Raw genomic sequence first — 22,300 nt, forward strand, 5'->3', positions numbered from 1 at the left:
TTAAACTTTAAAGCTTTTCATTTTTTGGACACTGAATTTTAGTTTATATATCGTTTTGGTCCTTACAAACAATTGTCATCTCCTTCAACTGTTATTGTTACTCAAACACTAATTGGCATCAATAATTATATCGATTAAATCGATATCAAAACATTCATATTTCATTTCTATTTCTTGTCCTCATATTGTTTCTTTATTAAACTCACTCAGAATTGATGAAAATTCATCTAAGAGTCCAACATTCTAATACTTTGATCTCATAAAAAAATTGTCCGGTGAGACTAATTTTGATATATGTTGTTCGTCTTCATGAAGGAATGTTTCTCGCTATTCGAAACTTCGAACAAATACCCAATCTCCCATGAAGCCCCGAGATCCTAAAAATAATAATAATTTATTTAATTTCGTGAGTTTTTAAATTTATTTTGAGAAAAATCTTAAACTCACAAAGTAATAACGACAACAAAAAGAGTTCATCAATATTTAAAATAGCTGCAAAAGACATTAAAGAATGATAGTTTATAACGACAATTTCTTAGCTTCCGTATATGTTAACATCAAATTATCACATCGTCCGGTTGTTAATAAATTAACAATTCAATGCTATACTTGATGTTTAAATAAATAATAATAATAATAATATAATTGAATTAATTTGAAATTTGATGATGAAATATATAATAAACCTAAAATCCAGGGGTATTTGGACTGGTTTGCCCAAACAAAACAAGGACAAGGCAAATTTGGAGAGCAATAAATTGGCTTATCTGTCTGCTGGCAAAGTTAGATATGCCAAATTGATTGCACGAAGCCGCAAGCATACAATGTGGGCCTATCTAGGCCTACTAGGCCCTCAAGAAAGGGTAAATAACTTATTTACTCATTCACTTATTATTTAGTTTCTATTTTGGTCATCCAACTATTATTTATTTTAAATCATACTTAATTCTATATTTTGATTTTGTTTTGGCCACTCTAAAAAATAACAATGATCTTAACGTGTCATCATAAGATAATGACATGCAAGGATTGAAAAATAATTAAAAAATGTCATCTGAACATCATTATTAATTTTTTAACGACAAACAACCAAAATAGAACAAAAAATGTAAGGTTAGGTATGATTTAAAAAAATAATAATTGAGTGACCAAAAAATAAATTATTTAATAGGTGGGCAACCAAATACATAGTTTATCCTACATGAAAAATATGTATGAATTATGTTAAAAATTATATTGGTCCAATCAATATTTTTTCTAGATTTAAACCATATATATATATATATATGTGTGTGTGTGTGTGTGTTATTTTATTTTTAAATTCAAAATATATGAAAATTATTTTAGATAAATGTTTATCATATTTATATTGGTTCAACCTATAATTTTTTTATAAATTCTCCATTGCATATAAGCGAACCATCCAAATTATATATAATAAATATATATATAAATATAACTTTTTTTAGTACTAAATTGAATATTTAATTTAATTTGATAAGAAATTCCTTATATAATTTTCACATAGATATTATTCAGTATATGATTTTTCTATTAATTTAGGTGATTATAAATGGTAGTGTTTGCTCTAGAGACTCCCGATAATTTAATAATGAAAGCTCAAAAACCCTGCAGTTGTTGGTGTTCGAATCCACGACCTCTAGAAACAACAATCATTCCTTTAACTATTAAAGTAACTTTGTTCGTGCTATTTAGTAGACCAGCAGTGTTCAAAAATGATAAACAACATGATTTATGGGTTAATTTTATCTGCATTTTTTTAATTAATTTAAGTGCTTATAAGTGATAGTAAAAAAATCCACGAACGTCTCTCCTATGTGTACCTCTAAATATAGGGTAGGGTCTCCTCCTCTCATAATCGAACCATAACAGATACAATCACCAGATTTTCAGTTCCATATCCTATTTCAATGAAGTTTTTTCTCCTATAAATACCCATCTCTCCTCCCTATCTCATTCATCTCCCCCTCAACACAAAATCCCAGTGACAATCATGTCTCTCCTCAAGAACCCTTTCCATGTTTCGATGTTCCTTTCGATGTTTTTCGTCGTTTTTATTGTACTATCATCGGCTATGGACATGTCGATCATCGACTACGATCTCAACCATGGTGTGCTACACCAGGCGACGACCGAGGCTCAAGTGCTGAGGATGTACGAGACTTGGTTGGTGAAACATGGCAAGAATTACAATGACTTGGGGGAGAAAGAAAAGCGGTTCGAGGTGTTTAAGGATAATATGAGGTTCATCATGGAACATAACTCGGTTAACCGAACGTATAAGGTTGGTCTCAATAGGTTTGCTGACTTGACCAATGAGGAATACCGAGCTATGTATTTAGGTATCAAGGTGGACCCGAAGACTCAATCGAATAGACTTGCCGGCAAGGCGAAGAGCAATCGGTATGCATTTCAGGTTGGTGATGATTTGCCCCAATTGGTTGATTGGAGGGAGAAAGGTGCCGTCGGGGCTGTCAAGGATCAAGGCCAATGTGGTAAAGTCTTTTTTCGTTTTTGTGCCGCATGTTTTCATTATTAACATACATTAATTCGATGTTTATATGTTCCTGTTAATGGGAAATATTTAAACTATGACCCGAATTTTAAATTATTTACTTCAATATGAGTTCTTAAAGTATCGATATTGTATTGATTTTGAATGTAGGGAGTTGCTGGGCATTCTCAACCGTGGCTGCAGTGGAAGGGATAAACAAGATTGTAACTGGTGACCACATCTCCTTATCAGAGCAGGAGCTTGTGGATTGTGATAATTTGTATAACCAGGGATGCAATGGTGGTCTCATGGACCATGCTTTTGAGTTTATTATTAATAATGGTGGTATCGACACCGAAGAGGATTACCCTTACCGTGCTATTGATAACACATGTGATGCAAATAGGGTTAGTAGGAGCTTCGATTTCTTCGATTTTTCAATTTCATATGAAAACTTTCATGAGGAATGGTGTTGAGTGTTGTAAACTATTTTCTTATCTTCGCAGAAAAATGCTCATGTTGTTTCCATTGATGGATATGAAGATGTCCCCGAAAACGATGAGAATTCTTTGAAGAAGGCTGTTGCAAATCAACCTGTTAGTGTTGCCATTGAAGCCGGAGGCAGGGCTTTTCAGCTCTACCAATCGGTAAATACCAAACAATTGAATCTTTTAGCAAATATTTTCTGGTTTTTGAAGGCCTCGTTTGGATTCCGCTGGACCGCATTGCAACGTTGTTGTTCCGGTGCATTGTGAAGTCCAAATGGTGTCAAATTCGTCAAGTACATATAGCCTTGTGTAGGAAAATAGTTTCCGTTGCAATGATTAAATTTTTCGTCATGTATATAAACATTGTGTTGGTATGCAGGGTATATTTACCGGTCATTGCGGAACAAGCTTAGACCACGGGGTTGTCGTTGTAGGATATGGCACCGAAGGTGTTGTAGATTATTGGATAGTGAGGAATTCTTGGGGTCCTAACTGGGGAGAGAATGGATACATAAAGATGGAGCGCAACGTCGCAGGCACCTCTACCGGCAAGTGCGGCATTGCAATGATGGCCTCGTATCCCATCAAGAGAGGGATGAACCCGCCTAAACCTTCCCCGTATCCGCCTTCTCCCATAAGGCCTCCAACCACTTGTGATGCATACTACTCATGCCCTCAAGGAACCACTTGTTGCTGCTTATTTGAGTATGCTAATCAATGCTATGGCTGGGGATGTTGTCCCATGGAATCCGCGACATGCTGCGACGATCACTATAGCTGTTGCCCACAAAGTATCCCGTATGCGACCTTGCAGCCGAAACTTGTCGTCTGGTAATTATGATATGCGTCGGAATTTTACTGCTTCCATTACTATGTTCAAACTCCAAACTTTATGTGTAAATTCATAATGCTGTTTTATGATGCAGAGCAAGAATAGTCTATTGGGAGTAAAGTTGTTGAAGCGAAGTCCGGCTACGAGCACTGGGCAATAAACTGCGGCGGTGCTTGAGAAAGCAATGGATTCCTTCGCCCTGGGTCATGGAGAAGAAGTCAACAAAGTTTGCAGAGGATGAAAATTTTATTTTTTTACTGATTAATGACCAAATATATTTAATATTTGCTTATACTAAGCATATACAATGCCTTCAAATATATGATATTTGATGTACATTTCCTATAACTTTTAAACATTTTCTTTCATCATTTCATGTTCTTTATCCATTGGTTTGCAGTTTGAGGACCAGTTTAAATCTTGGTCATAGTTTGAGAGCTTCAGATGGCAATAACCCTTTTTGCAATATTTATATTATCTTCATGCATTGACTTCACTGTACAAGGTGTTATTATCCTACGATTGGTTTAGTCAACCAAAATTGTGTGAACCGTCCACAACAGTATTTCTCACCGTTCGGTTACGATCTTCAATCACAGTTTCTGCTATATCAGCGGTATAATATGTTATCAAACTATTGATCTTTAAACTTTTGAATATTTTAATTTTATCATCAAACTATAATCTCATTTTAAATTAGTCCTTAAATGTTTAAACATTCCAATTTAATCCTTAAATTATGATCATCATTTTAAATTGGTACTCAAATTTTTAAATCTTCCAATTTTATCCTCAAATTCATCCAAATACGTGATTAGTTTCAACTATAGTTTAACCTAAATTTTATTTTTTAAAACATATAATAATATAACTTGGCCTAACGATTTTATTGACTAGTTATGTGATTAATATATACATATAGTTTGTGATGAAATTGCAACAACAACAACAACAAAACCCTGATTCCCATATGCAATAGGGTAAGGGAGAGGTAGGGTAGTAGGCTGACCCAACGCCAGGTTGAGAGCAGCTTCTGTGGAAGACCTCCGGCAGTCAGAAAATTAAAAATAAAGATAAGATGCAAATGCGTGTATAAATAAATAAATAAATACATAGAATGAAGCTAATTGTTTGTGACGAAATTGAAATGTTCAAAAAGTTTGGGGACTAATTTAGAATGAAGCTAATTGTTTGGGATGAAATTGAAATGTTCAAGAGTTTAATGACTAATTTAGAATGACAACCATAGTTTAAGAATTAAATTGGAGTATTTAAAAGTTTATGAACTAATTTAGAATAAAGACTATAATTTGAGGGCATGTCGTGCAATTAACTCAATAAGTCCTTAAGCTCTCAGATTTTTATTTTTCCCATCCGTCGTCGTGTTAGAATTTAGATCTCGAAACCCTAATTTATTTGAGCTTTTATTTCTGCAATTCCCTGCTTAACCGTACATCCCATGCAAGGTAAGACCATTGACACAAATCTTAATCTTTTCAATCAAATCTTTTGAATGCGATCGATGATTTCATTTCAGTGTTTGGTTTTCAACTGTTCGAGTTTTCGAAGGTTGATTTTTGCTATTTTATTGGGGAATTCTTATAACATATGGTAATTCATATGATTGCTTTTGGGCATTAGGTCAAATCAATATGGTATTTAGCAATTCATGAATTTTGTTTACTTAGGGCACGAAGTACAAGAAATCCATGTTTCTGTTAGCGTTTTATTAATTTTTATTAGTTGAACCTTATAAAGTATGATTGCAGTTGTAATTCCGAGGACTAAATAAACTGGCGTCTCATATGCTGGTCTTTGATGTTTGAATACTTGAACTTCAATCATTGTCGAGGCCTCTAGGAACGGTAGAATGGCTGATGTACCTGCTGACTCGCCAACTCCTGCTGCGACAGATTCAGGACCGGACAATTCTTCTACTACTACGCAGGAATCACCATCAAAGCTGTCATCATGGACTAGAAATTTAAAAACTCCTCAGCCTTTTGCTTCTGCTCAAGAGGATTCACCAACAACAGGGAATGCTGGACAGTCAGCTTTTTCGCGGTTTACTAGTGGGTTTGGATTGCGCTCACCTTCAAAATCTCCCACTGCGGATGATAACTCTGATGGAGCTTCAACGCCAACCCAATCTGGTTTTTTTGGAACAATTAAAAAAGGCATAGTCGACTCATCTAAAAATGCTGTTAAAGCTGTGCAGGTTAAGGCTCGGCATGTTGTTTCACAAAACAAACGAAGATACCAGGTGGGGCTTACACTTTTTTCCTGAGTACAGAGATGTGCCTCCAACCTGTTTTGAAATTTTGATTTTTTTTTCCTATGACAATCTCAATACATGTAAACTTACATTTGCACCATTCCTTCAGGAGGGAGGATTTGACTTAGATATGACATATATCACTGAGAACATAATTGCAATGGGGTTCCCTGCTGGTGACATGAGCTCTGGGTTTTTTGGATATGTTGAGGTAGCTAAACTAATCAATTTTTTACTTTTGGATTTGTTCATCCTCTTTTATTTAGACTAAGAATTCTATAATTCTGATGCAGGGGTTCTATCGAAATCACTTGGAAGAAGTGATGCAGTTTTTTGAAACACATCACAAGGTAATGACAGGTCTGTTGATCCAAATCTGCATCTTTTTCTTCCTCCTTTTTTTCACACTGGTTTTCTCCACCATGCAGCTGTATGTGTTTTTATTTTATAGTTCCTTACGTCATAGGTTGAGAAAAACAAGTTCGACAAAGCAACTCATTTAGATACTGCTTTACGGAGTTTACTGTTTTGGTGGAGAGAGATTATTGTTGCCTCTTCTTTTAATATGTTTTCAGCTCTTTGAAAATGATAAGTGGCTTAGCTTTTAGTCTGCTCTGTGCTATGCATGCTTTGGCACTTGTCTATATTTACTTTGTTAAATAGCAACTTCACCAGTCTTATATCATGCTCCTGAGCTATACCTTTTTCCGGTTACATCCACCTTTCATTCAATATGAATCTTGTCTTTTGGTGTTTTTGGAGATGTTAAAATCATTGTCACCTACTATTTGGTTGATTTACACTAAAAAAGGTTTGGGTTTGAAGGGGCTGTTTTGTTATTAGTTCATATGTATTTGTGTATGTTCCATTATTGCCATTCATTGTATGATCCGAAAATCTATTTACTCCAATGCAGGACAAGTACAAAGTATATAATCTTTGCTCTGAGAGGCTGTATGATGCTTCATTGTTTGAAGGAAAGGTATGTTGTGGTTTGTTGGGGTAACTCACTAAATGTTTATTTCCACCTGCGCTTTTCTCTATTGTTGTTAGCTGTGGCTGTGTGCCATATGCCTTTCATATAGCTTTTATAAAAGATATTCTCCGAGGTCTCTTAAGCCATTAACCATACCATGCTATGTTAGCTTTTGAAAATGTTTTTTTGACTTCCATTTGGCTGGACCTGTGGAGCAAATCAGAAAAATCAGCCACTAATTTCTTCTTAAACCATTTGGCAATTGAATCCATTAGGAGTTGATGAGCAAGAGTCATTTTTTTTGAAGTTAAGCAAGAGTGTTTCACTCAATGATGAAAATCAGTTGTTGGCAGAAGATAACTCTAAAGAAGAGTCAGTTCCTCCTAATCTTTGATAAATCTTTACGACCATTTGTTTTCCCACTCGTGAATGCATAACAGTAAATGCAGCCTGTTAAAACTTATTTTAAAGTGATCTATGTGAAATAAAATTATACATTTTATAATTCATATCTAACTTTTTCTTCAGGTGGCTAGTTTCCCATTTGACGACCATAATTGCCCTCCAATTCGATTGATAATATCCTTTTGTCAAAGTGCTTACTCTTGGCTGAAGGAGGATTTTGAGAATGTTGTGGTCGTGCACTGTAAAGCTGGGATGGCAAGGACAGGGTTGATGATCTCCAGCCTTCTTCTATACTTGAAGGTTCGACCCAATGAACATGCTCTTGAAGAAATGCGAGTGTATTCAATATAGCTACACATTTTTTGGCCACAGTGGTTGGTTCTTTCTATAACTTGTTATCTCTTTGCAGTTCTTCCCCACTGCTGAAGAGTCAATGGACTACTACAACCAGAAAAGATGTGTGGATGGAAAGGGACTCGTTTTGCCAAGTCAAATTGTGAGCAATTGATTTCTAGTGATTTTCCGAGTTTGGTTTTTGGAAGTTGCTTATATCATATCTGATTGCCATATATTTTGCTTTTATGTTCTCTAGAGATACGTCAAGTACTTTGAACGCATCTTAACATACTTCAATGGTGAAGACCAGCCAGGGCGCAGGTATTCTTCTGGCAATGCAATTTTTATATTTTATCTTTAGTTTTATACTAGTGCTGACATTATGTTTATACAGGTGCATTCTTAGAGGATTCCGGCTTCTTCGTTGTCCTTATTGGATCAGGCCTTCCATTACAGTGTCTGATCATAATGGTATAGCATATTTTTGTTTGATTGATGATTGGTGCTTCCTGTAGTAATTGCTTTGTCCTAAAACTTCTTGTGTCTTCGCCTGCATAATCATCATGAACTTCAATACTCTCTCTCTGCAGGTGAACTCTTCTCCACAAAGAAGCATCCGCGTACCAAGGATCTCTCTGTAAGTTTGGCTTTATTTAATTAGTATGAATGTATGATCACCATCTATGTTTTTAGAAAATGCCATTTGCATCTCTGGAGCTTATACCAATTTGAAGTTTTGTGCATGTAATTACAGCTGGAAGATATTTGGTTTAGTGCACCAAAAAAAGGAGTTATGGTATTTGCTTTGCCTGGGGAACCTGGTCTGACCGAGCTGGTTGGAGACTTTAAAATTCATTTTCATGATCGCCAAGGAGATTTTTACTGGTCTGTAGTTAGTCCCCTCTCCGTTAAAATTAGTTTGTTGACTCGAATTTATTAACTAATTTTGTTGTGATTCTGTCTTTTTGATTTATTATCAGTTGGTTAAACACAACAATGATAGAAAACAGAATAATTCTGAATACCAGTGATGTTGATGGGTTTGACAAGGTAAAACATGAAAAATGTTAGGATGAGATGATTTTATTTATGATGTTCTGCCAAAATGACTTGAGATCTTCATTTTTTTCAATGTCCGGTTGAAATAGTGTCTTCTCTGATCGTATCTCCTGTTATATGTGCAGAGGAAATTACCTTCCCCTGGTTTCCAGGTCGAGGTTGTGTTAGTAGATTACACTGACCATGTCCCCTCGAAGCCTCCAACCGAAATCGCTACAAATAAGCCAGATGAAAGCTCAGGCACCAGTGGTTCACCCACTGATGGAGGTGCAGCAGCCCCATCAAGCAGCGATAAAGACCCAGGAAATAACGACAAAGATGATGGGTTCTCGTATGGTGAGGCAGAAGACTCTGGACCGCCAATGAACAGGCGCCTAAAACCAGCTGCTCCCTCAGCCACCACCAAATCAGAAACGACTGCCAATGCAGCAGATCAAGTTGCAGGTTTGGTGCATTCCACTGAACAAGTTTCTTTAGGAAGTGCAAACACTGAAACACACACCAGTAGTAACCCGAGAAAAGACGCTGCCACTGCAGGTACCGCGGTTTCTGGCACGGAAAGTGAATTCAAGGCAATGGCTGCGGATGCATCTGTTTTCAGTTTCGGAGATGAAGACGACTATGAAAGTGAGTAATTCTCCAACCCAATTCATTATATATGTATCATTACGCTCTGGTTCTAGCTTACAGTCGTTAACTGTTGTATATCACAAAATGCAGCCATGGCTGGCTGTTACAATTACCATTGCTTTAAAATTTAGATTTTCAATGGCATGGGGGATTTCATTTATGTATTTATTTATTTTTTATTAAACTAATGTGATTACAAAGTAGTATCTGTTCTAAATACTCTCAACCATTTGACAATAAATATTCAATTACCTTTGATACAGTACAACTGCTGTTGTTCGAACTCATAACCTCTAAGAACAACAATAATTCTTTTAATTATATTATTCTTTTTCTATGTCATATATAATTATTTTTAATTTTCAAATTCTTATGCTAAAACTTAATGCACGTTCCATAAAGATAAATAGACTAACTAAATATTAACTTTGAGATTAATCCATCAAGTGGTCGATAGAAGTGGAGATATTATTTTTTTAGAAGTGAACAATTATGTTCATAATGTGTACATTATCATTGGATCACAATCAATGGATATTCAAGTACCCTTTCTTTTTGGGGTTTACAACGCCTTCTCATCAATGCAACTCATACTAAATGCGAAATGAAAATTGGTGAACTTTAGATCTCATTGCAACATGATCATGTTCAAAATGAACCAACAGTGTATTTAAACAGAGGACTATATAATCGACGGCTAAAATTACAAGAAAGAATCAACTTTTAGAGGCGGATTGAAAAATGAAAATAGCAGTCAAAACACCAACCAACGCAGTCACTGCCAAGGCCACCGTGGGTAAAGGTGTTGTGAGGCCAAAATTCTGCAGAGGACCAAGACGTGAACATGTTAAAAGATGGTACTTTAAACACGAATTAGAAACAAAAACGGCACGATGGGTACCTCCAAAAGTCCCTTGCCGGTGGATATTTCAACGGTAATGGCCACTGCAAAACCAACCATGGCGAGCCTGCCTAGCCATACATCCAAGCTGCTGCCTTTCTGGGTGCTTTGCTCACATTTGATGGAGAAAGGTGTTGATTTGCACGCAGGCTTTCTTTGGTGAAATGGTCCCCTTATCACTGCAAGCAAAAAGTAACCGTTTTATCCACCAAACAGTGCATAAAATGGTGGAGAACAGGGACTAAAAATGACCAAATCCATGAAGATTAGGACTAGAAAAACTCAGAACTGCTTACAAAGAGGGGAACCAGTGGCAAAAATGGAGCCCGTTGGTGGAATTCTGGAAATGGGTAAGCGAGAAATTTTGTGGGTTGTTGGCGAGCTGATAGGGCAGCCATCTGCAACACAAGAAATTGGAACAAGGAGTTATTAGTAAAGCAAATATCAAAGAGACAACGATTGAGGATGGTACCATGAACGGAAAGAGAGAGAGAAGCTGAGATTTGAGCTAAGGCCATGTTTTAGAAGAACGCTTTGAGGTTTTGAGTTGGGGGAGAGAATGGTACACACGAACCCCGCCCCAGCCCTAATCTAATCTTTGTGGAACACTTATTGGGCAATTGAAAGAGGACCAGACATATTTGAGATAGGGAAGGTGACCACGTGTCATGTTTCGATATTATTTCAGTTTTTAAAAGGTTAAATAAAAAATAAATGTTAAAATTATATTTTCTTCTATGAATTAATGCCTTAATTAATTATTTTAATCATTCATATGCCTTACGTTTACAATCATTATCATTTAAAGTGTCTCGATTTTAATGATAGTTAAAAAATTTCGTCAAGTGACATATATCATTAATTTTAAAAATTTATTTTTTTAAAAAACTTAAAAATATTTTATTTATGAAACAACCTCATTTTTTAAAATATATTAAAAAACTCAAAATCCCTAAATTTCTTATTCTAATCCACTTTACTCTAACCGTTAGTCATCTCCGACCACCTATTCGTCGATGATCAATAACTCATACATCGTCGATCACCTACTGACTGATTACAATCCTTGTTATCATCTCAAAATCGAAAATTCTCAAATTCCTACATTCTAATCCAGAATCTTTAAATTCTCAAATACTCAATCTCTTATATTCCTTTGGTCGACCGTGGTAATCTTTTGACCGTTTAGCCGAGTGTGGTAGCCAATCTTTTGACTATTTGATCGACCATTTGACCTTTGGCTCTTTAGTCATGGAAAACTGAAAAAGCAAGCAAGTTAGGGGTGCAGGGATTCTCTTTTTTTAATGATATTTTATTTTTTTTTAAAACAAAAAATTTTAAAATTTTAAGATTATAACACGTGTCACTTAACAAGTAGTTTTTACTGAGCTTATTTAACTTCATAATGCAGGATATTACTCTCGCATTGCTTCTTGGAATAGGATATGTTGGCATTATCTTTGAAGAGCCTCTAACCTTAACAAAAGTGGAGTAGGATTGCTGATAGCGGTAGTACGATTGTACGAAGCATCGGGGTAAGAATGATACTCCGATATCTGATATCGTACTGTGCTTCTCTGTTGTGTCTCGTCTTCTTGTTGCATTATGACCTAGTTTACATTAGCATTATGAATTTGATGATATTGACAATCTTATCATTGACAGTTTGCCTACGAAACTAGTTGAAAGTTCAGTATCACATTGAAGCATGACACCCACCGGCCGAGAAATTCGTATGATAGGTTCAAACAATCGATGTGAACGACACCTATATAGAAGATAGATTCAGAAGAATCTCTAATTTGCTTGCTTACGCGTCATGGCCTAAACACAATTCATCTGCTTATGATAGTGTGGAGTCTCAGATGAAATTTTGTGTTTGCTTTCTCTGTTTTGAATATAGATCAAAGATTATTTCTATTTCTTGTATCGATGTCTTTATCTGTAGTATCTTCTTTTAAGATAACCATGATTTCTTTGTCGTGGAAACCAGTTCCATCTTCGTCCTTCGGAATACCGCAGGTATGTTATGCGATAGAGTCTTCTAGGAGTCGCCATCGTGATAGCAGCAAATGTCATTGGTGCTTGGTATACTACCATACTATGGATACATGGTCAAATATTTACATTCCAGACCATTTGATATATTTGAGTTATACTTCTCTAGCCTAGAAGCAGCATGTCTTCTTTGGGAGTCGGCGAATTACCTCAACGGTCATATTCCTAATGTCGAACTGATTGCAAGTGCAATAGGAGTTGCGTCGGCATTTATTGACGACGTCCCACTCGTCGCAGCAACAACGGGAATGTATGATCTTAGCTTGTTCCCCCAGGATTCATAGTTTTGGCAACTTGTTGCATGCTGTGCTGGTACCGGCGGATCCATGCTACATAAGTCAACTTCATTTAGTATTTCTGCAAGGTAATTTCCACACTTGGTTAAGGAAAACAAGAAATGAAAAAGACGATCGGTTTGCGTTAAAGATTTGTTTTTTTATAGGTGAGCGGTTTCGCTTTTGTCGGTTATGTCATCGGTATCTCTGACTATTTAGCAATCAATAACCTTTACGTCTCCTTACCCTTAACCTTAGCTCAGGTTCCTTGACAGTCGAAGTCGTCTCGTGTATCGTTCTCCAACATTACCACCATTCTTATCCGAGACGTAAAGACGGTGAATAAAATGGTTTCAGCTCCGTTAGAACCTGCAAGGAAGCGAAGCAGCGACCTCGAAGGACCGAGCCCATGTACCTTTGGTGCTCGTTCTATGGCACCAGAACGATCAGCCGGAGCATAAAGATAATGAGCATTAGCTGCACGGCAAAGTCGGATTTTTTTTTATCATTCATGAACTTAATCAACCTAATAATAAATTCAAAAACATTTATTTAATTATCATATCAATGTTGGATGTAATTGTTAAGTGTATAAAAGTGCTATATTTTCTATCTTTTTCCTCTAATTATTGTTAGATTCAGGTTTATTCTATTTGCATTGTTGGTGTTTCATGCATAATTCCATAATATTACATCATCACTAAGTTGGTTGTGTACTTTGTGTAGGATAACATTGAATGGATAAGCACCACAAAACAAGGGGATAAAACCTAAAAGTTCGGACTTTCATGTAGATATTTTGAAGGAATTGGAGTGGGAGCATAAGAGTAAGCACAAAGGGAAGATGCATGCTTGTGGGCACGATGTTCATGTGACGATGCTGCTAGGAGCAGCCAAGTTACTTCAGCGCGGGCGACATGATTTGAAGGGAACGGTTAAGCTTGCTTTTCAACTCGGGGAAGAGTCTCATGCCGGTGCTTATCATATGATAAAAGCCGGTGCAGTCGATAATGTCCGGGCCATATTCGGCATACATGTTTCACCGAAATTGCCCACAGGAACTTTCGGGTCCAGACCTGGCCCTATACTTGCTGGCTCAGCCAGGTTTCAAGTGGAAATCCAAGGGAAATCAGGGCATGCTGCTCAGCCTCATACGATTAGAGATCCGGTACTCGCTGCATCGTTCGCAATCCTTGCCCTGCAACAGCTAATTTCTCGAGAGACGAATCCTCTCAACCCCAATGTAACAAAAGCTCTCTCGACATTCATTTATTTTTCATTCACAATACTCGAAGCCAATATCCAATGAGTATTCGTTTTCACCGAACCACAGGTTGTCTCGATAGGGTTCTTTCAAGCCGGTCATGCCGCAAATGTCATCCCCGAAATAGTAACTTTCGGAGGCTCATTTCGGAGCATTACCAATGAAGGCTTGTCTTACCTGCAACAGAGGATCAAAGAGGTCAATATTGTGTTTTTAACTACAAATTTGAACTACTAGTGTTGATCTTTATGAACTTCCAGGTGATAGAGGCTCAAGCGACAGTACATCTATGTACCGTGACCATAGACTTCTTCGAGGGAAAAATGAGACCTTATCCCGTAACCCTCAACTATGAATCGATGAACAAACATGCGAAAAAGGTCGGAGAATCTATGGTTGGAAAATCTAATGTAGTATCGATTCCGATGACGATCGCAGCAGAAGATTTCGGCTTCTAAGCAAACAAGATGGCGGCTGCCTTCTTTGCGATCGGGACGAAAAATGGAACACAAAAACCAAGTTACAGACTGCACTCGCCGTACTTGATTATCGACGAGGATGTTCTTCCCATCGGAGCAGCCTTCCATGCTGCAGTAGCCATATCTTACTTGGATAATCACGGTGTTTCTAAAGCTCAATAAGTTACTATTCTTTGGACGAGGATTCATAGAAGTGTACAAGACGGACCAAAATTATCACCTAATAATTCCCGAACATAAAATTATAAAATAAAGTGTCATTGTATCATATATTTTTAAGATATGATTATCATTTTAAATTTATCTTTAAATTTTTTACGGTTTCAATTTCATTCACACATTATAAATCTTATTTTATATTGATCCCAAACTATAAGTATTAATAAAATCTTTATAAAATTGACACAAGGATTAATGTGAACCGAAAAAACACATTTAGGGAAAAGAAACTCAGGGACTAATATGGGAAAAATAGCGAAACTCAGGGACTAATAGGGGGAAATAGCGAAACTCAGAGACTAATATGGGAAAAGTAGCTAAAATCAGGGACTGAGTCTTTAACCCTATTGAATTTATATCCATCGATTTAAACAAAACAACACTGGTACTCCACGACCGTGTCTCCGGTAAACACCATCTGATCATCATGCAAATGCTATTGGTGCCGGCAACTCGATCCGGCTTCTCTGTGGCGGCAGCGGCGAGTCCCTTTCCTCCCCCTCACCGTCACCGGCCACCGCTCACTTCTCCTCCTCCAAATCTTCTCACTTCGCTCGAAACCACGAAACTGAAGCAATCATTCTCCCCGCTTGCTTCCTGGAATCATCTCGGTGTTAAAAGATCTAAGCTTTTTTTTAGCAGAGTGTCTTCTTCCTCGGTCTCTTCACCTAGTTTTACCTCCTCTAATGATGATACTGACAAGGCAAAACTCTCCCAGGTACTCCCTCCTCTCTTTATCTTAATTTCAGACTTACCCTTTTTCAACCGATTCAAAAACTTTATGGGTTTGATTTATTTGTTGCTGAAGTTTCAACTTTATCGAATTGGGTTTCTGCTCTTTGGTTTAGCTTGGTCAATTTTTTCAGAAATTATCTTCTGGGTAGTTAATAAATCTTGAAAAAGCAAAAGAGCAACCAGAAATCCGCATTGTTCTTGTAGTCAGTAGCATAAAAAACCAGTAAACAGATATAAACATCAGGACTAATAGCATTCTGTGGGTTAATTTTGGATTTTTTTTGTGGGGTTTTGGTATTTATGAACTGTAAATGAAGGGGTTTGTTATCATTTTAATTCTGTTTGTGTTGAGGATTTGTTAGGATAAGATTTTGAGTTGGAATGGTGCAGGTTGCGAAGAGGTTAGAGACGACATCGAGGTACTTTAAGCGATTGGGGAATTTAGGGTTTTGGGGGCAGCTAGTTTGCACTGTGGTGTCAGCAGTGATACTTTCGTTCTCGGTTGTAGTTACTGGGAAAATTACATCGCCTGCTACTTTTATGCTACCGCCGGTGGAATTATAGCTGCGTTCATATCGGTTTTTTGGTCATTTGGTTATATTCGGCTTTCTGAGAAACTCAAGAGGACTGCTAATGATCCTTCAAAGGTATTGTGAGTTGAACTTGTGTTAACAGTTTAAAGTATCTGAATCATTATTTATAGTGATCCTTCAAAGGTATTGTGAATTGAAGTTACATGTTTAAATTGTACCTTGTTCTTAATGTATTTTTGGCATGTACCTGATTGAATTTTGACTATATATTCAGCTATGCATTTAATGTAATTGATGGTCATTTTAAATCCCAGCGTATTGAGAGTTGAAGATGAGAAATCCATTTTAATATATTCCACGAATGAAACTAATTGTACCTTATTTCCTTCATCGAATTAGAATTGTAGACTTAGTGATCCATTTGAGTTTGATCTAGATTACGCTCACCTATCATGTGTAGCATTGTTCAGGAGTTTGAAGGATTACTTTATGGTTAGGCATGTGGCCAAATTCGGGGCTTATTTTGATCTTTGATAATTACTTGTTGCCTCATTCAACTTCCGCTAAAAACTTTTCCCTCGAGTTTCAGGCTCCTCCACGAGCCGATGTTGTGAAAAGCTTGAAAAATGGTATAGTGCTGAATCTTTTGGGAATGGGTGCTGCTATTCTTGGCATGCAAGCAACAGTGGGCTTACTAGTTGCAAAGGCCCTTACCACTTCAACAACTCCTTATTACCAAGGAATTGCTCCCGGCTCTAGTCCGGTTCTTGCCTTGGATGTATTCTTGGTGCAGGTACTTAATTTACTTTGGTCTATTGCATTTAACTGTTGGCCCCAAAAAAAAAACAGAGCATTTAACTGAATGAGATCCATGTTTTTGAATTTGAGGGTTTAGTAGAAGAAAATAATAGAAATCGTAAAGCTGCCTTAAGTTTACTTGCTAGTGATGTGTCGTTTTGCATGTAAAGAGAGAGACTGGCCAGCTAGATTGATAGCAGCTAAATCATTAGAGTTGTCTCGATACACGAACGAATGAAAATCAAAGTTTGCTTTTCGTCATGCTTTATTTTACTAAAATGTAGGAACATTTATGCTTATTGATCAAGCACAAACTTGTAATGGGGAATAACCTTGGTTAGTGCATGGCCTTACACGTATCTTGTTCGTGCAGGCATCGGCCAACACTATCCTTTCACATTTTCTGGGGCTGGTGTTCTCGCTCGAACTGTTGCGGTCGGTGACGTTGCCTAATATAGAGACTATTCCAATTCCCAAGATTGCGTAAGTTCTGCCCTTTATTATGAATTGAAGCTCTTATGCTGGAACATGATTTTGTGGCCAGAACTGTTGAAACGTAGAATAGATGAATTTGAATTTACATCTGATGGGTGTTTCAAAAGCCATCCTTTGCATTTTTTTTTTAAATAAATGCATCTACCGATACGATATGGGGCAGCATACACAAGTTCTCATTATATCCGAAGTCGAACAAAGTGACCGTATATGATGGTAAATCTCTTCCGGTTTGGTTTTCTTTAATCCACAAAATTTGGACTCGATATTCGATTTATGGGATATCGAACTGTTTATAACTTGACCAGAATGGACATCAATAACATAAGGTTTTATTACCATATACTAAGATAACTTTCCTACAAAGTAAAACAAGACCCATTGGAGAACTTTGTTTACACCCAATTAAACATTTAGAATACATCAAGAAGTATACATCTCCCGGGTGAATAAATTATCAAGGTTAGTTCAACCCCTAAAGATCAATAACTCTAACACTGTCCGAAAACCGAATCTTGTGCCCTCCAGTAACTCATAACCATCGAATACCCTGTAAAAAAATACACGTGCTTTAGGGCAACAGAGGCAGTAAGGAACCAACAAGTGAATCCTAGCATTGCTTTGGAAGGGCTGCAACAATGGAGATGTAAGCAAAAGAACATAGAGAAGGAAGAAAATTTACCCTATTGCATCTTCTTTTCCTTGTTTGAGGGCAAAGGGATCTTCCTTAATACCAATTCATCAATTTTCCTATATTGCGTTTGAATGATTCTGTGTGTTGCACGGAGCTTCTCGTCGTTGAAGTGCTGGTACTTATCGTATACCCGCCAGAACCAATAGACTAAGAAGAACTACAAAACATCTCTAACAAAATAAGCACGGATGAAAAGGAATCATCTGGTGATAGAAATATAGGGTCTCATAAACACACGGATATTGACAAGTGAGGAATTTGCAGAGGCTACCGATGTATGACACCAACCACAAGCCAACGGCAACCTGCACAGTGGATACATTAACAAACTCCGGCAAGTTGAGAATCGACAAAACATGCACTAATAGAAAGGCAAAGTTCAACCTTAAGAAAAAAATTTCAAGCCTCTACCGACTGCAATATCATGTGCAATAGATAACGTATGATTGATCCATAGGTGTAAATCATCAGCAACCATTCCAACAGTCTGCTCAGAGATCTCTAAATTGGGAAGGGGCTGCAAAGGTCGACATTATAAAGCAAACAACATGTTAGTTCATCAACTACTTGTGGTTTGAGTCTTCAGTCGACACTTATTCCGAGTTCGATCATCGGACAACTCCGACTCCTACCCTTCATCGGAAAGAAGAAAGAAATCCCAACCAAGAATGCAGTTGAATGCATAGAAAGTTACCAGAACAAGGAGAATGAGGAAGGTTAACAATGGGGGGAAACTGTTGAGGAGGGAAGCAGATTTGGCCCAGAGGAAGAGAATAACAAGGAGGAGCAACAGTACATTGGCCACGAAAGGCAATAAATTATAACCAGCTCTTTCGGAAAGGTACCACATCATCGTCCACGAAGCCAGCAGCGTCCACGAAGGCAGCAGCAACAAAGCTCGGCGTCACGAGTTTCTCCACAACAGGACATCGGCAACTACAAACAACAGTGCATAAATAAAAATCAAATGCTTTCCTGAATTATATATATATATTAAATAGTTGTATGTGTTGGTAGTTTCGACGATAGTGTTTTTTTAGTGGCGACAGTTTTCTCGTATAGTGTTAGTGCTGCCCAAACGACAATGCCCTTCAGTGGCGACACCTTCTAACGATAATGCTCTTTTACCGACATTTCTTGATGATTGAACTTTTTTGGGGGTAAATCTAGGTAGGATACAGTATTGGGTATATGCAATTTTCTTGTTGTAAAACTAATATTTGAATTTATTTATCATTCTTTGAAAAATTTTGAATCAATTAAATTATTATATTTATATTTAAATATGTTTATGTTTGTTATAATTAGATATCGTCGAGAATGATTTTGACTAGATAAAAAAATAAGATTTATATCATGTTATACTTTTTCAAAATAAGATATATTATTTACAGATGATGATATAATCTGAACTTGACGGATTTTGATATAATCGGATCTGATACAATATACTTTTTTTTTAAAAAATTATATTGATCATATGTTTTTCGTATGCCTAATACTGTAAAATTCGAAAATTATTTTTAAAAAAATCAATTACAAGAAAACAAACATACGATAAATGAGTTGGGAAGTTGTCAAATAAGTATTTTTAAATGCGAATTATTTTCTAATGAATATTAAGATTACGATAATTATGAAATTAAATATATTTGAATAAAGGCTTAATCGTAAAATAAGTATTCAAACTATAACGCTTTTCATAAATATGTATCTAAACTATTTTTTGAATGATCCTGGTGTCTAACGGTACAAACGTTATCACTTTATGTGTCCATACCTTAAACGTCGTTAATTTCCCCTGTTAAGTGGTACGTGTCACATTCTAGTAATTTTAAAAATTGAAATTTGAAATTATATTAAAAAACACAAAATTTTAAAAATAACCACAAAACCTTGAAAACATTTATTTAAATCCCTAAACCATGTTGGTCGTCGTCATTTATCGTCGACGAAACTCCCCGACCTCCCTCCCCGAAGATCAATACCTTATGAAATCGCAACCAATCATGATGATCGATGACCAATCGACGTTTTGTACCTCGCGAACCCTATGATAAAATTTTCGATCCCACTCGATTCCGACGGCTAACGACGACAAATGACTAAGAGGATGACAGAGAGTATGTCAACAACAGTAGTCATGGACAGAAAGGACAACGACGGTGGGTTAGGGATTTTTATGGATTTTAGTTTTCTTTTGTAATTTAAGGGAAATTAGAGTTTTCTTATAATATAATAACATTTTTATTTTTTATTAAATAAATAAATTTCAAAATTAAAAAAATATGACATGTGCCACTTAACGAAAAAAACTAACCACTATTACAATCCAAACACTTAAAGTGTTAACGTTTATAACGTTATATCTATTACTCATTCCGAAAAAATATTTTAGGTCCATGTTCTTGAAAAATCGATATAGTTTAAACTTTGATTAACGTTAAATTTGATGGTTTAGGTTAATGGGGTGGGGTTCGGTGGCTGGAAAGCCGTTAACATATCTTCTCCGGTGGCAGGTTTACAGGCTGGAATTTGAGAAGCTGTTAATCAATTTCTCTTTGGCTGTGTTTGTCCACGTCACCGATATTTTATTTCTGAGCACATCACCCGAAACCGAACAAAACGACAAAATCTAATTTGTCGGAGATATTATTTTAAAGTGCCACGTAATGGTTTCCAGGCTGGCGGAGTCAAAACTTATCCTCAATTTCTCACAATTTTCTCATTCTTTCCTTTTCCGTAACCTCCATTAACTGTACGATTCAAATAAGGAAAACTACGACGTCAAATCCCTAAACTACCCTAATTTATTGGATTCTCCCAGAATTCAGTGGCCGCCTACGTGGCAAGAGTAGACGTTATACAGCTGTATGGGTCCTGACCGGTTACTGGTCAATACCGGTCCATTTTAACGTTTATTATCTGTATTTGTTAACCGGCTCAATCAAATTATCCCCTATATAAGCCTCATTCGAGCTAAAATCCGAACCTCCAAACCGAAAGGAAAAAAAAAACTGAAATCACCGGTTTATCTGTCAAACCGATGGATCAGGACGTTGATCGTGTGAAGGGTCCATGGAGACCGGAGGAGGACGAGGCATTGCGGAGGCTGGTTCAGCGCTACGGTCCGAGGAACTGGTCGTCGATATCGTGTTCGATCCCCGGTCGATCAGGGAAATCGTGCAGGCTGCGGTGGTGCAACCAGTTGTCGCCGGAAGTCGAGCACCGTTCATTCACAGCGGAGGAAGAGGAGATAATCATCAGAGCGCACGCCGAGTTCGGCAACAAGTGGGCCACTATCGCCAGGCTTCTCAACGGTCGTACAGACAACACGGTGAAGAACCATTGGAACTCGAGCTTGAAACGGACGACGGCCGAAGACGGAGATTCGGCTCACGAATCGGAGATGCAGCCGGGTAAATGTCTGAGATCCGTTAGTGTTAACAGTAACCCGGCGAGTCCTTCGGTTTCTGACGTCAGTGATTTGGCATTGAGCAGGGCCGAGTCGAATCATCAACAACACGCTCGTGTCGTTTCGACTACGCTGACACTCGGACGTTCTTGGAACGACGAGTTGGTTGAGTCGAACAAAGATAACTCGCGTACGGATAAAGAGCTGGACTTACTAGCCGGAAAGCGTCGTGATAGCGGGACAAATACGGCGGCTTTTGGACTTGAATTAATGGCCGTAATGCAGCAGATGATTAGGAAAGAAGTGAGAAATTGCATGGCAGAGTTTGGGTTCCGGAGTGAATGTTTGGATTAAAGGAAAGATTAATTGATTTTCGAGGCAGGAAAAACCAGAAATCTGAGAAAGAAAACGCCAGTAAAAATATAATCCCTTCGATTTTTTTCCCTACACAAACCAGCACAATAATTTTGGAGGATGTACCGAGGAAAAACGGAATCAATCAATCAACAACAAAAACAGAAAATAAATTTTGATCGTTTTTGTTTCAGAAATATTTGAGTATTGATGTTTCTGATATTTGTACCCCAAATTATAAAATTTTTTTTCGAAATAATCTCCTATAATTAAAAGACTATTTTATAACCTTTAAGTATGAAGATTTAACAAAGCAACATTTTACGATTAATAACAAATTTTATTTAAGTTTTTCGACTATTAAAAGTTAAGAAATGATCATTTGATTATAGATTATTACTTTATTGAGTCTCTCGACTATTAGAAGTTACAAAATGATCACCAGACTATTTATTATATTCCAAACTTGTCATTTTTCGTTAAAAAATAACGATATTCTGAGCTGAACATTAACTTCTTAACTGTGATATAATAAAATTTAATCCCAAAATCTCAAACGATTAT

At 36.9% G+C, this 22,300-nt stretch overlaps 4 protein-coding genes and 3 pseudogenes across 4 annotated transcripts; 5 read left to right on the forward strand and 2 right to left on the reverse strand.

Annotated features, from left to right (window-relative positions):
• The first annotated feature begins 1,997 nt into the window (after nt 1-1,997).
• Nucleotides 1,998-4,206, forward strand: LOC120171657 (annotated as a pseudogene).
• A 1,030-nt stretch (nt 4,207-5,236) lies between these two features.
• LOC120171656 (phosphatidylinositol 3,4,5-trisphosphate 3-phosphatase and protein-tyrosine-phosphatase PTEN2A-like) lies at nt 5,237-9,676 on the forward strand. Its single transcript, XM_039179339.1, has 13 exons — nt 5,237-5,301; nt 5,605-6,098; nt 6,220-6,321; nt 6,404-6,460; nt 7,027-7,092; nt 7,615-7,791; nt 7,901-7,987; nt 8,084-8,148; nt 8,222-8,298; nt 8,418-8,464; nt 8,582-8,712; nt 8,808-8,877; nt 9,012-9,676. Exons 2-13 carry the CDS (start codon nt 5,706-5,708, stop codon nt 9,519-9,521), a joined length of 1,782 nt encoding a protein of 593 aa, XP_039035270.1. The 5' UTR covers nt 5,237-5,301; nt 5,605-5,705; the 3' UTR covers nt 9,522-9,676.
• Nucleotides 9,677-10,117: 441 nt separating this feature from the next.
• LOC120171658 (stress enhanced protein 1, chloroplastic-like) lies at nt 10,118-11,000 on the reverse strand. Its single transcript, XM_039179341.1, has 4 exons — nt 10,890-11,000; nt 10,714-10,815; nt 10,418-10,596; nt 10,118-10,337 (listed from the first exon to the last, which is right to left on the reverse strand). The coding sequence occupies exons 1-4, from the start codon at nt 10,933-10,935 to the stop codon at nt 10,233-10,235; spliced, it is 432 nt and encodes a 143-aa protein (XP_039035272.1). The 5' UTR covers nt 10,936-11,000; the 3' UTR covers nt 10,118-10,232.
• A 1,349-nt stretch (nt 11,001-12,349) lies between these two features.
• Nucleotides 12,350-14,656, forward strand: LOC120171558 (annotated as a pseudogene).
• A 446-nt stretch (nt 14,657-15,102) lies between these two features.
• Nucleotides 15,103-17,372, forward strand: LOC120171515 (annotated as a pseudogene).
• A 350-nt stretch (nt 17,373-17,722) lies between these two features.
• LOC120171559 (reticulon-like protein B10) lies at nt 17,723-19,101 on the reverse strand. Its single transcript, XM_039179241.1, has 6 exons — nt 19,080-19,101; nt 18,705-18,864; nt 18,363-18,497; nt 18,201-18,297; nt 17,956-18,124; nt 17,723-17,823 (listed from the first exon to the last, which is right to left on the reverse strand). The coding sequence occupies exons 1-5, from the start codon at nt 19,099-19,101 to the stop codon at nt 17,957-17,959; spliced, it is 582 nt and encodes a 193-aa protein (XP_039035172.1). The 3' UTR covers nt 17,723-17,823; nt 17,956.
• Nucleotides 19,102-20,975: 1,874 nt separating this feature from the next.
• LOC120171516 (transcription factor MYB73-like) lies at nt 20,976-21,859 on the forward strand. Its single transcript, XM_039179218.1, has one exon. It carries the CDS (start codon nt 21,014-21,016, stop codon nt 21,734-21,736), a length of 723 nt encoding a protein of 240 aa, XP_039035149.1. The 5' UTR covers nt 20,976-21,013; the 3' UTR covers nt 21,737-21,859.
• The last annotated feature ends 441 nt before the right edge of the window (nt 21,860-22,300 follow it).

Source organism: Hibiscus syriacus, unplaced genomic scaffold (assembly GCF_006381635.1).
Source record: "Hibiscus syriacus cultivar Baekdansim isolate YM2019G1 unplaced genomic scaffold, ASM638163v2 tig00111834_pilon, whole genome shotgun sequence".
Taxonomy (NCBI): domain Eukaryota; kingdom Viridiplantae; phylum Streptophyta; class Magnoliopsida; order Malvales; family Malvaceae; genus Hibiscus; species Hibiscus syriacus.